This window comes from Urocitellus parryii, chromosome 6, assembly GCF_045843805.1.
Source record: "Urocitellus parryii isolate mUroPar1 chromosome 6, mUroPar1.hap1, whole genome shotgun sequence".
Lineage (NCBI taxonomy): Eukaryota > Metazoa > Chordata > Mammalia > Rodentia > Sciuridae > Urocitellus > Urocitellus parryii.
This window is the reverse complement of record NC_135536.1, coordinates 184,573,241-184,585,387: the sequence shown is the minus strand read 5'-3', so window position 1 is coordinate 184,585,387 and position 12,147 is coordinate 184,573,241. Positions and strand designations below refer to the sequence as shown.

General features: G+C 50.4%; 1 protein-coding gene across 4 annotated transcripts in view; it reads right to left on the bottom strand.

Moving 5' to 3' along the window:
* The window catches only part of Tox2 (TOX high mobility group box family member 2), a 124,747-nt gene that overhangs the window by 68,308 nt on the left and 44,292 nt on the right, over positions 1 to 12,147 (bottom strand). For all 4 annotated transcript variants that reach the window (XM_077800044.1, XM_026383272.2, XM_077800045.1 and 1 more), the window contains exon 2: positions 8,653 to 8,718. In XM_077800044.1, the coding sequence (XP_077656170.1) occupies positions 8,653 to 8,718 (66 nt within the window). The remainder of the gene's footprint in view (positions 1 to 8,652; positions 8,719 to 12,147) is intronic.

Sequence of the window (12,147 nt, the reverse complement as noted above, 5' to 3'; positions counted from 1 at the left end):
ACAAATATTGATGGACAGATGTGTGAATTCAGGGCTCTCTGACTCTCCCCAGCCAAGAGCCAGGCCGCACAGAGGATGCGGAGTTCAAGGTGGCCAGGAGAGGGGGAGGGATGCTGGATGCTGTTTTTACAAAAATCCTTGAAATTGTGTTTCCAACCCAGGGCTGGCTCCTCCCCCAGCACGTACACTTCCCGCACTATCCTCATTGTTTCCATCCCTTCCAGAGAGAGTGAATGTTTCCTGGGATTCAATTTCTCTTATAATAGTTGGAAGGAAACAAAACTATAGGCTGTAAACACGCAGGGCATTGTATGAGAAACATCTTTATTACGCAGGAGGCACAATAAATGCAGACCAAGGTCCTCCCCCAAGTCTGCCCTCAGTGCCTCCGTGACTTCTCGCAGGCAGGAATCCGGGGTTCGACAATAAAATACGCTTTTAGCCCCTGGGATGCAAAACTTAAGATCGGGGAGATGGAAGTACCAATTCCTCAGCGGTTTTCTCACAATGAAAACAAGAGAGACTTGTGCGTGTTTTTTCTGAGCGTGCTTTTAGGCAGGTGGGGAGGGCTCATTAGTGCAGTGTGACATGTCCCCGACTCTCCATGTACACGGACGGGGTAGGGTTTTCCCCCCACTTTGCATTTTATTCTCCAGCTGTGAAATGATATTAAATTTCATCAGATTTGAACAAAATCTGTGGTCTTGAAGCAGGTTCCTTTAGGGCCCCTCATATTTATGCAGAATTCATGAATCATGTTCCGATAACACAACCATAATTATTTTTAAAGTGTGATGTTTGTGGCTTTAATAGGAAATGCTTGCAAAAGGCCTTTTCTCTTTGATTGTTTGTAATCTTAGCAGTAATCGCTGCTCTTGCCTTCTCCGCACCACAGCAGGCGAAACAATTTCATTTTCATATGAATCGCAAGCTCTTCACTCAGGTTTTAATTAAAGCAATAAAAGCCATGTCATCTTTGCCCTTTACAATGTACACAGACTCAGAGGCCAGAGTTACTAAAGCCTAGAGTCTTGGATTCCAGGAATGGTCTCCTGCCTCCCATGCATTTATTGGAGAGAGGTTTTGTTTTGAGAAGCTTCAACCACCTGCCTCTCCAATTTACAGTTTCCTCATCTGCAAAATGGGGACAGCAACAGTTCCCACCTGAGAGTCGGTGAGACAGAAATGAGACTAGCCAGGCAAAACATTTGGACCTGGTGCCTGCGCCCCAGGAAGTGCAGTGCATGGGAACTAAAAAATATAATCAATGTCATCGTTGAGGTTGTTTAGGGAAAACCCAACAATCCTTCCTGATTATTAGTGTAGGGAAACTGAGGTTCAACAAGACACCAACTGACCCAAGAAAAGAGTGGGACACAACTTCAGACTCAGCTTCTGGCTCATCCCTCCTCCCCCTATGTTCTAGGCATCCCACACTGCCCCCTCCTGGAGGGAGGCCAGCAGTTCACGATCATAAGGACTTCAGTGTCCAGAGACTGCAGGTCCCAGCTCCCTCCTTCACAGGCTGGCCAGCCCCATATCTGGCCTCCTGACTGTGCTATCCACCCACCCTAGGTCTATACCTGATCTGAATGGCAAGGAAGACCAAGCATCCTTGGGGATTTACAAAGGGATCTGCTGAGCTGACCTCAGGGGTGCTGGGAACCAGGAGCAAGAATCTGCTGAGTCAAAGTTCTTGCAGCCTAGTGAATGCAGGTGTGTGTGAGGCACAGGAAGCCTTTGCCATGAGGCGTACTGAGCAAGGTGCCGGAGGAGCCATGGTGTGGTGGGCGGGGCTGCTCCTACTGGGTGATGCTTGCACCTGGCTGCGCTCATATTTGGTGGTACTCACCTAGCTCTGGAGACCCCAGGACTCCTCTGTGAGCACCTCAAGTTGAAAGCACCTCCCCCACAACCTCCATGCCCTACTGTGCAGTCTCTGTCTTGCAAATAGTTCCTGGGTCACTTTTGCTCTTGCTGTCGAGAGAATAAAATCCCCTATTTCCCATGGGTCTTAGAACACCCCTTCCACCCACCTCCATCCACCTTCCATCCCTCCCTCTCCACTGCCCCATCCAGACCACCATCCAGGTCCCTACGGATCCCCAGCTCCTTGCTCACTGGCTCTGGCAGCACCAGCCCCTCATGCTGCACCTCCAGCTCCCAGGCTTCAGCTCCCAGCTCCAGCTTCCCATCCACCCCGCCCAGCAGCCTCCCAGGTCCCTTCAGCTCAGCCACCCCATGGACGCTGGGTTCTGGGCTCTTGTCTTCCCAGCTGCCTCAGCTCTCTGCTCCCAGAATGCACCCAGGAGCCTGTCAAAGCACCTGGTCGCTCACCTTCAAGACCATGGGCCCCCTTTCCCCTCTGACTAGGCGTCTCCACTGCCCGGTTGGTCCCTGTGCCCAGCACTCTCTGAACCCCGGCTCTCTCATCTTCTCTCAGTACCCAGCTTAGATTTCTGGTCCTTCATGTCTCTCCTTGGGGGTGGGTGGGAATCAAGTGTCCTTCTGCCTGTCTGTCCACCTACCTGCCTGGTCAACTCCTTGTCCTGGTTTACCCGTCTCTGTGTCCATCCCACAGCAGTGCATTCTCCCATGTCCCAGGACAAATACCCCAGACCCTGTGCCCCTCTTCAGACCACCCCTCCAGGCTCTGACCCTCCAGAACCCTGCCCACCAGCCCTCCATGAGGACAGAAGCCTCCAGGCTCCGGGTGCCCAGCCAACCCATTTACAAAGCCACTCTTCTTTCTCCTCTGAGCCTCGATTTCATGGCTCCCAGCTAAGGCCTGGTCTCCCCCTCTGGGCAGGATCCTCCCCACCCCCCACCACCATCAGCTCTGAAAACTTAAAGCCTGGATTCACATTCCCTCTCTGAGCCGTGAACTCCACTCTCCCCCGGACACCGTCCACTGATGTCTGGACACTCTGAAGACTTTCATCTTTTGAAAAGTCCCTCTCTGAAGTCCTCATCTCATTGAGCTCTGGCCCTTGGCCTGGCCCTGCCCGGCTAGACTCACAGGTGTTGTCTGTACTCAGTGTTGACACATCCTCACCGCCAGCTCCCTCCTAGGGCCACCCATGGGACCCGCAGCACGTCCCCTCCCATCAACACCACTTCTTACTGAGGTCCACAATGGCTTTCTTTTTTCCTAGAACTATTGGACCCATTTCAACTTTTATCTCCACCCGTCCCCCGGAGGCACGTGACTTGATGGGCCTCCCCTTCTTGTCTGGGCTCCATTGAACTTTTTGAAGTTATAAAAGGTTTAAAGCCCCTATAGTTTGCTAGAGTTTGGATCTTGAATGTCCCTCAAAGACCCATGTGCTAAATACTTGGTCAACAGCCTGAGGTAAATTGGGAGGTGGCCAACCTCGAGGGGGTGGAGCCTAGTGGAAGGACATTAGGTCGTTAGGCCAACCCTTGAAGGGGATATTGGGACCCTTCCTGTCTATCTTTGCTTTCCAGCACCATGAGGTGACCAGGCCTCCTCTGCCATATGCTCCACCAAAGCAACAGGGCCAAGCAGCCATGAACTGAAATTTCTAGAACTATGAGCCAAAATAAACCTTTCTTCCCTTTAAGTCTATTATCTCAGGTATTTGTTACAAAGATGGAAAATGATTCACATACCCCTAAATATTAAAAGGAACAGTGAAAAGTCTCTGTTGCCCCTCTATAACACATACACACATGTGCGCGTGCACATGTACAAATGCCACACACACACACAGTGCACAAAATCACTTGTACTGGTTTCCATATCTTTCCAGAGTTACTTTAATCAAATATAAGCACCTAGAAATATGCCTTTTTTTAATAAATAGTAACCCACTGAACCTACTGTTTTATACCTTGCTTTTTTCCATAAGTAATGCGTCTCAAGAACTTCTACGTCACTTCAGGGTCCTCGTTCTTTCACTGGGCTGTATGGTGTACTACTTGATAGATGCACATATTTTATTTAACTAGATCCATATTGTTGGCCATTTGAGTTGTTTCCAATCTTGTATCAAAATAACAAAATGAATGATCTTGAATATGTCATTTTTTTTAATGGATGCACATATATTAGTGGGACATGTTTCTCAAAAGAGAATTGCTGGGCTAAAGGTCAGTGCATTTGTAACTTTGATAGATGTTGCCAATTTGCCCTCCTTCGGTGTTACATTAGTTTATTCTCCATAGAGCAGTGTGGAGAATCAGTTTTCCCACAAGAACTCTGACAGAGTGTGTTAACAAACCTTTCGCTTTTTATAGGTGAAAAATGGCCGTTTTAATTTGTTTCTCTTATGCACTATTCTTCACACCTATTCATGTATGTAAGTTCCATCAACATCACCTTCACTGTAAACTATTGAATGTCTTCTTCCCATTTTTCTACCAGGGTCTTGAATTGATTTCTAGTAGCTCTTTGTATGTTAAGGAAGTTAGTCCTCCAACTATGTTGTGAGTTGAAAATATTCTTGTCCAATTTTCCATTTTTATTTTACTCATGCTGCTTGGGCCATACAAAAGCTATTTTATATTAGTTTATGGTCCAATTTTTAAGCTTTTTCTTCTAAGGTTTATAGTCATAGAAACGTCTTCCCTGCTCAAAAACTGTAAAGTATATTAAAGCTTGTTTTGCTGGTGCCTTTACATTTTCTTTGAGTACATTTGAATCTTTGATCTACTTAAAATTTATCTTTTGATAAAAACTGGATCCCCTGTCATTTTTTACCCAGTTTCATCTTTCTTGAATTACTCTGCCCTTGGCTTTCAAACTTCGTGTTCTACCACTTTCCAAACCTCTCCTTCTCAAGCTATGTCAGACTCCCCTTCTTCTGTTTGCCTTCAGATGTTGGAGATCAGCTTTTAATGGTCACTGATCCTCTGCTCTTCTCACTCTTCCTCCGGTCCCTGTACCTCCCATTCACTACCAGAGCTTTGATGCCTGGTCGGAGGACTTCCAATTTACATCTCCCCTGAGCTCCAGACTTGGACCACCATCCACCCATTTGGATTTTTCCACTTAAATGAGAATCTCAAAGGCCAATTGTCCAAGTCTGACCTCATACACCTCTCCAGCTCTTCCCCAGCTCAGAAAATGCTGGAAAATGGGCTCGTGTGAGAAGCCTGGGGGGCAGCACCACTCCCCCATTTCTCCTTTCCTCCACGTCCATCATCATCAAGACCTGCTGACTTTGTTTCCAAAACACACCTCAGATCATGCACTTCTCTCCATCTCCTCTGGCTCTGCCACAATCTAGGACAACATAGTCTTCCAGTGGGCCAACGAGCACACCCTCCCAGCTGTCTCTCGTGTCCACTCCTGCCACGGGGAACTTCTAAAACTGTAAATCTGATCACATCATTCAATCCCAATCTCCCCAACTCTGTTACACACACACACACACACACACACACACACACACACGTTCTTTCAATAATCCTTAGGAAAAGACATGAGATCTTTAGCAGAAACGGTTTTTAGAGCCATGAGTGGAAAATTACCCGTGGCAGGAAGATACATGAGGAGCTGACATTTGCAGTGCCCCCGAAAGGAACAAATAGGCATTTACTGGGTGAAAAGGGCTCGGGGGTTCCCACCGGAGGAAAGAGTGTCTGCAGACACACAGGGGTGAGCAGAAACTCATCTTGTGTGACCAAAGAATTATTTATGGTAATAAAAACAATAAGAATGAGTCACAGCTAGGTTTTCTGAACAGTGGTGCCTTGCACACTCGGAGGCCCTAGAACTGAAGTCTGGGGTGGGGATTCCTGCAAAGGTGACAGGGAAGAAGGGCTCTCAGGCGAGGGGAGAGAAGGGAGCAGAACAGGCCAGGACGGGGCCGAGCACGGACACTGTCTCAGCTGGGCTCCATGGGGAGTTGCAAAGTCGGTCCCCCTCTGAGGAAATGGGGTGGGCTTCCAGACCACTATCTCTGCTTCCTCTGGTTCATGGATCCCATGGGCAGAGGCCTCTATTCCAGAAAAGAGGCAGCTACAAGTAGTTGGCAGTCAGCCCTCACAATAGCTGGACATGGGTGCCCTGGCCTGCTAAAGAATCTACTGAGTCACCCACAGAAGCCCTGCCTGCACCTCGTTTCCTTCTCCTAGCACCCCAAGAGGCAGGCTGACTCTCTTCTTAACAGGAAGGTGACAGCATTTGCATGCAATATCTATTCCATGCTGGGGCATGACAGAGCTAGAATTTGAATCCAGGTCTGCAGAGGTCCAAGCCTCCTTCCTTTCCTCTTCATCTCTTCCCAGGAAATCTCCTTCTTCCTGAGCCAAACGAACAGGAAATAACAATTCCTGCAACTCCCGGATATGGCTGCTCTCAGCAGGAGGAGAGCTGGTCTCTAACAAGCCCTCCAGCCCCGAAGGCTGTTGGTGGGGCTGCAGCCTTAGTGAAGGACCAACCATCTCATTCTCAGGTCACCTGGGAAAGATGGCACAAAAGAAATGCAAGGTCCAGGGATGGGGGAAGTGATAATTTATGAAAGTGAAGGCAGCTATGCAGGAATTTTGTGGAGACTTGCAAAAACCAAACAATGGAGTGTGCGTTTGCAAAAGCAAGTTCAAGCCCACAAGGGCTGGCTTGAAAATTTTTAAAAAGGGGGACAGTTGGCTAATACACACCCAGGGGAGCCTCAGTCCAGGCTGAATTTTCCAAGTAAACAAGATGTTATTTCAGGAAAAGTTTTACATTAAAAAAGCAAGTCTTTAATGTAAAATGATAAAATAGGACTTTCTAGAAGGAAATGTTTTCCAGAAAAGGCTTCCTACTCACATCCAGAGCCTCGTCCATCACAGATGCCTGACATACATTTGCTGGATGGGTGGATCTACTAATTAACAATATCTATAAAACAATATCTATAAAATAAAATACATTTTATGGCATTTAGCGGGTTCAGTCTCTGGACCTGCTATTGGCTACGAGAGCTGTATTTTACCCACACATTTGTCACCTTCAGTAACTGGGACAGTTTAATTCCTGCAGTCAGTGAGACGGCGCACAGAGAAAGGGTGCCTGTGTTTGTGTGAGTTCAAGTAGACGCTTCAGAGAAAATACTGGAAGGCAATACACAGAACTCCTGCCATTAAAGAGTAGAGGCTGGTGGAGTACCCCTGAGCCACAGGGCACTGTAGGTCTGGGAAGAGTCGGAGATATTCTTTAGCAAAATCAGCATGAACTAATCCCCTATGTCTCCTAGATGAGCAATTTTATATAAAGACCACAAGGCTTGGCACCCCTCCCATCAACAGGTGGAGTCTACTTCACCATTCCTTGAATCCAGACAAGACTGTGTCTGGCTCTGGTCAATAGAAAGAGCTGGTGGTACAGAGGTGCCACTTCAAGTCTAGGCCTCAAGAGGTCTTACCACTCTGCCCTGGTTGCTCTGGGAACCCTTCCCCTGCTTTGTGAGTGACCTCAGGCTAGCCTGCTGGAGGATGAGAGGCCCCATGGAGCAGAAGCAGACGCCATACCAACCAGTCCTTGGGGCTTAAAAGATCCTAGGCAAAACAGAACAGCCACCCAGCTGAACCCAGCCAAATTGCCAACCCATGGAACCAGAAGCTACATAAATATTTGTGGTTTTGAGTCACTACATTTCAAGGAGTGTGTACAGCAAAACTGATTCCGTGTAAGATATCGAGAATGCATTTGCCAAAGTTGCTCACATAAGGTTGCCTCGTGCCACTGGACGGATTTAGTTAATCTCAGAGGATCTTGATGTCTTCATCATAAAGTCTCTGGATCCTGAGAGTCTCCCTAACTTGAGACTGGGTGGCTCTTCTGGTCTTGCCTAGAATCTTTTAAGTGAGCTGCATAGACAGAGCGGGGAGGTCAGCTCCAGGGCCAGGCTGTCCTCCAGCTCCCCAAGTCTGTCAGCAGCCAGGAAACTCCAGCACCCTGAGCGAGTGCCACCCTGAAGGCACCACTGCCTTAGGGAACATCCTCTGTGATACCACAGCCTGTGGTGAGGACTCTCCCTGGGGTCACAGTCCCCAGCATCCTGGCCTTTAGTGAGGACAGTCCCCAGAGTCCCACTTGGCAGTAGGGACGTTCCCAGGGAGGAGAAATGTTAGTTTTCAGCTCTCAGTGGAAACTCTGACTCCAGCAGGCATGTGAGACCCCTGGAGGACTGGGCATGGGTTAGGACAGCCGTGCCCAAGGAGTGCCCCACAGGAAGCCTCTGCTCTCCTCCCTTTGTGCCACATCACAAGCCTCTCCAGTGGCCTTAGACAACTCACAGGGGGTGAGTCAGCCTTGCCACCCTGTGCCTGGGCTTGGGCACGTCCATACACAGCAAGTCCCCCGGGAGCCGAGCCCCAGGCAGGCAGCACCAAAAACAGCCACTCACTGAGCGGACATTTGCCATGCGCATGCGGAATGTGGGAAGTGCACTTGATTTCCAGCAAGTTCTCGATGATGTCCATTTCAAGTCAACAGTCACCAGGAGGTTGATTTACAGCAAACACTACGGTCCCAGTTTGCCCCTTGTAAGGACTCAACTGGTATCTGTAAAGATTCCGAGAGGGGACGGTAGAGAGCCAGGCCCCCCAGCTCTGTACCGCTCCAGCCTCTGTACCCCAGGAGCAGCTGGGCTCCAGCCAGCCCAAGGTTGAGACCCCCACTCAAGGGGGACGCGCACCCACCTGGCTGGTTGACAGGAGCTCTGGGTTTCCGTCACTCATCCCCACGTAGGCACTGTCACCATCAAACTAGAACAGAGAGAGAGAAGCAGCTCTGATTAACATGTTCTCAGGTGGCACCCGGAGAAGCAGCCAGAGGAGGTGGGGGGACGGTGACCAGTGGAGGGGCTGTGGAGCCTGCAGGTGCAAACCCTGGAGCCCAGGACACCCCAGGCCTCGTTCCAGCTGGGCTCTCTGGGGCGGAAGGAGCAGCCCCTGCTCTGTGGCCCCTGGAGGTCAGTTAGCCAGTAATCACCAGGAGAATCCAGGCAGGAAAAGCTCTCCGCCCTCCAGACCTTGTCCACAGGCACAGGGGCCGCCTGGCCAGGCTCCAGCCTCCCAGCCCTAGAAATCCACAGGAGTCTCTCTCTGGGCAGGCGACCAGCTAGGTCTGGAGTCCTGGGTCCCAGGTCGAGGCCAAGATCTCCAGAGCTTTTGGGTCCTGACAGCCTGCTCCAGACAGGCCCCCAAGTCATCCCATCCAAAGTGACTCTGCCCCTTCCCCCTAAGGCCACTAGAGGCTGCAGGCAGCGAGGGCTGAAACCATGCAGAGGAACAACAATCCCAAGTCAAGGAAGCTGCAATAGAGAGCAGGTGCCGGGGGAGAACCCTGACCTTGAGCTGGCTTCTGAACCTCTAAGGTCCTGTGCACACATGGGTGGCAGTCCCCTCCTCACAGGGTGTGGCCATTCAGAGCACGGGACACATATGGCGCTTCACTGAATTCCAAGTGCTTCCCCACCTCCAGGGGGTGTCTTCCCAAGAAGCAGAGCCTGAGGCAAGGGTTCAAAGCCCTCACCTGTGAGGCTGGGAGGGAAGGGGACAGGGCATGGTGGAGCTAAGTGAGGTCAGAAGGGGCTGGAGACTCACTTCAACTTGATCCCTGGGCAGCTCTGGGCTGTGGACTGCACTGCAGAGTTAGGGGTGGCCTTTTGTGGCCTCTGCAAATTGGTCACTGGCTGTGGGCTGCCCTTGGGGAACATGGGGAAGTATAACCTTCTGAGCAAGGTGGCCCCCACTGGGCCAGGGACAATATTCAGAGGACCCACTGTGAGCCATTTGCAGTCAGCAATCATAGCACTGGGGATAGCTGGCCATTTTTTAAAAATTGAGCAATTTATTAGGATATATTCACACGGTCAGAAATTCCAAAAGTACAAACGGCAACACAGTGAAACGCCTCCTTCTTCCTCCACCCCATCACCTGCTGCCCTCCCCAGAGAGTCCCCTCAGAGACCCTCTGCAGTCTGCAGGCATACTGCTCATCCCTGACTTTGTGTGTAGCAGTGCGTCCTGGAAAGTGCTTTATGTCGGGACGCCGGGACCTGGAGTGCCGTAGTTGGGAGGCAGCGCACCCCTGGCGGGCAGAGCACAGGGCAGCCGCGTGTCCTAGCCTTTGCTAGTCCAGCGCGGTGGCTGTGAGTATTCCTGTGCCCTCGTCAGTGTGCGGGAGTGTGAGTTTATCTGCAGGATCCACTTGTGCAATCTCTGAGTCCAACAGCATGAGCCATGGTGCCTGTGACAGACACCACCAAGTGGCCCTCGTGGAGGCCGTGAAAGGAGCTGTCCGTGGCCGCCTTCCCTCAGAGGCCTCGATGCCAGCCCGGCCTCGGCCGCCACCAGGCTCTGAGCGCCCACCTGCTGCCCCCACTCCCCATGCTTGGCCTTGCCCTGCCTGACCTTGCTCTTTCTTCCACAGCCCCTGGCCTTCTAGCATTCTCTGTGACTATTTACCAGGTGATGGGGCTTGGCTATGAGGTGTCCCCCCAAAGCTCATGGATGAGGCAATGCCAGAAAGCTCGGCGGTGCAATGATTGGGTTACGAAACGCGCGGCCCCAACCAAGGGCTTTATCCATGATATGGACTAAGTGGGTGGTAACTGCAGCAGGTGGGGAGTGGCTGGAGGAGATGGGTCACTGGGGACATGCCTTTGGGGGTTGTATTTGTCCCTGGTGAGCAGAGCTCTGCTTCCTGATTACCCTGTCCTGAGCGGCTTTCCTTCTCCACGTCCTCCATGATGTTCTGCCTCACATCTTGCGCCCAGAGCAAAGAAGCCGACTATCCACAGACTGAAACCTCTGAGCCCCAAATAAACTTTTCCTCCTCTAAAATTGTTCTTGTCAGTTCTTTTGGTCACAGAGGAAAAAAAAAAAAAAGACTAACTACCACGTTCATTACTTAAAGTTGGATTCCCCTTTTAAATTAGAGACTCCCGAGAGTCAGGAATCTTAGTCCGTCTGCACACTGATGCCTCCCAAGCTCTGAGAAGAGTGCCTGGCCTGCAGTAGATGCTCAATGAATGCGTAAAGGAGTCAATTCGGAGGTTCGGATGGTTTCTGACAGGCCAGGCTTCCAACTAGGCAGTGGGACTGGCTGTCTCTCAGCAGCACAGATGGGCAATGTTCCTTGGTGACTGCTGGATTATCCAAGGGAAAGATTGGGTCATTCCTAGAGTCTGGGCACTGGCCCCAGGTGCAGGGCTCCGCCCACCACATTGCTCCCAGAGCTCAGACTCCAAGGCACTGCTCACAGGCTGCCTCCAGCTGTCCCTCTCACAGCCCAGTCTGTCCCACATCTGTCACATGCCCCAGAGTAGAAGCAACATGGGGGTTGGAGCTGAGTCCTGGTCATCTCTGAACATCAATGATGGATAGAGGCTGGCATCAGGAAAGGCACTAGGAATTTGGCAGGGTAGAAAAACTTCCAACAAAAACTACTGGCTAACACTTGATTCATCACCATGGCCACTGAGCACTTTGATAAAAGCAAAATCTTTTCAAAAAAGATACATAATGTGTGGGCTGGGGATGTGTCTCAAGCCGTAGCGTGCTTGCCTGGCATGTGTGGGGCGTCGGATTCGATCCTCAACACCACATAAAAATAAAATGAAGATGTTGTGTCCACCTAAAACTAAAAAATAAATATATATATATATTTTAAAAAAGATAGATAATGCATAACTCTATCCTAACAGAATAACTGGAAATGGAGGAGGACGAAGTTTAACTCAGCACGGGAAACATTTCATATAGCAGTAGCAACCAAATGGTAAGGTCTGGCTAGAAGCATAACATGAAGTGACACAGGAACAGAGGAGAAAGGTGTCCTCAAAACCTGTGACAGTCACCACCTGTAAATACTCCGGACATGCACAGAGGGCCGTGGACACGTAGCCGGCGAGTGCGTGAACACACCTGGCGATGAGAGTCGGGCTTCACATGGAAGAGCTCATCTAACCTGTGCGACAGCCCAGGGGAGAAAGTTCTTTTCCCTGGAGGAGGGTCGCCTTGTCAAAAGTCACACAGTTGCGGGAGACTCGAGCAACATTTCAGGTTTTGCTTTGTCCTTACTCTACCTCCCCAGGAGGCTGTGAGCCCCTTCACAGCAGAGACAGAGGCCTTTCTAGATCCTTCCATGTAGTCAACCATTAGCTCAGGGCCTGGCACACAGCAGATGCT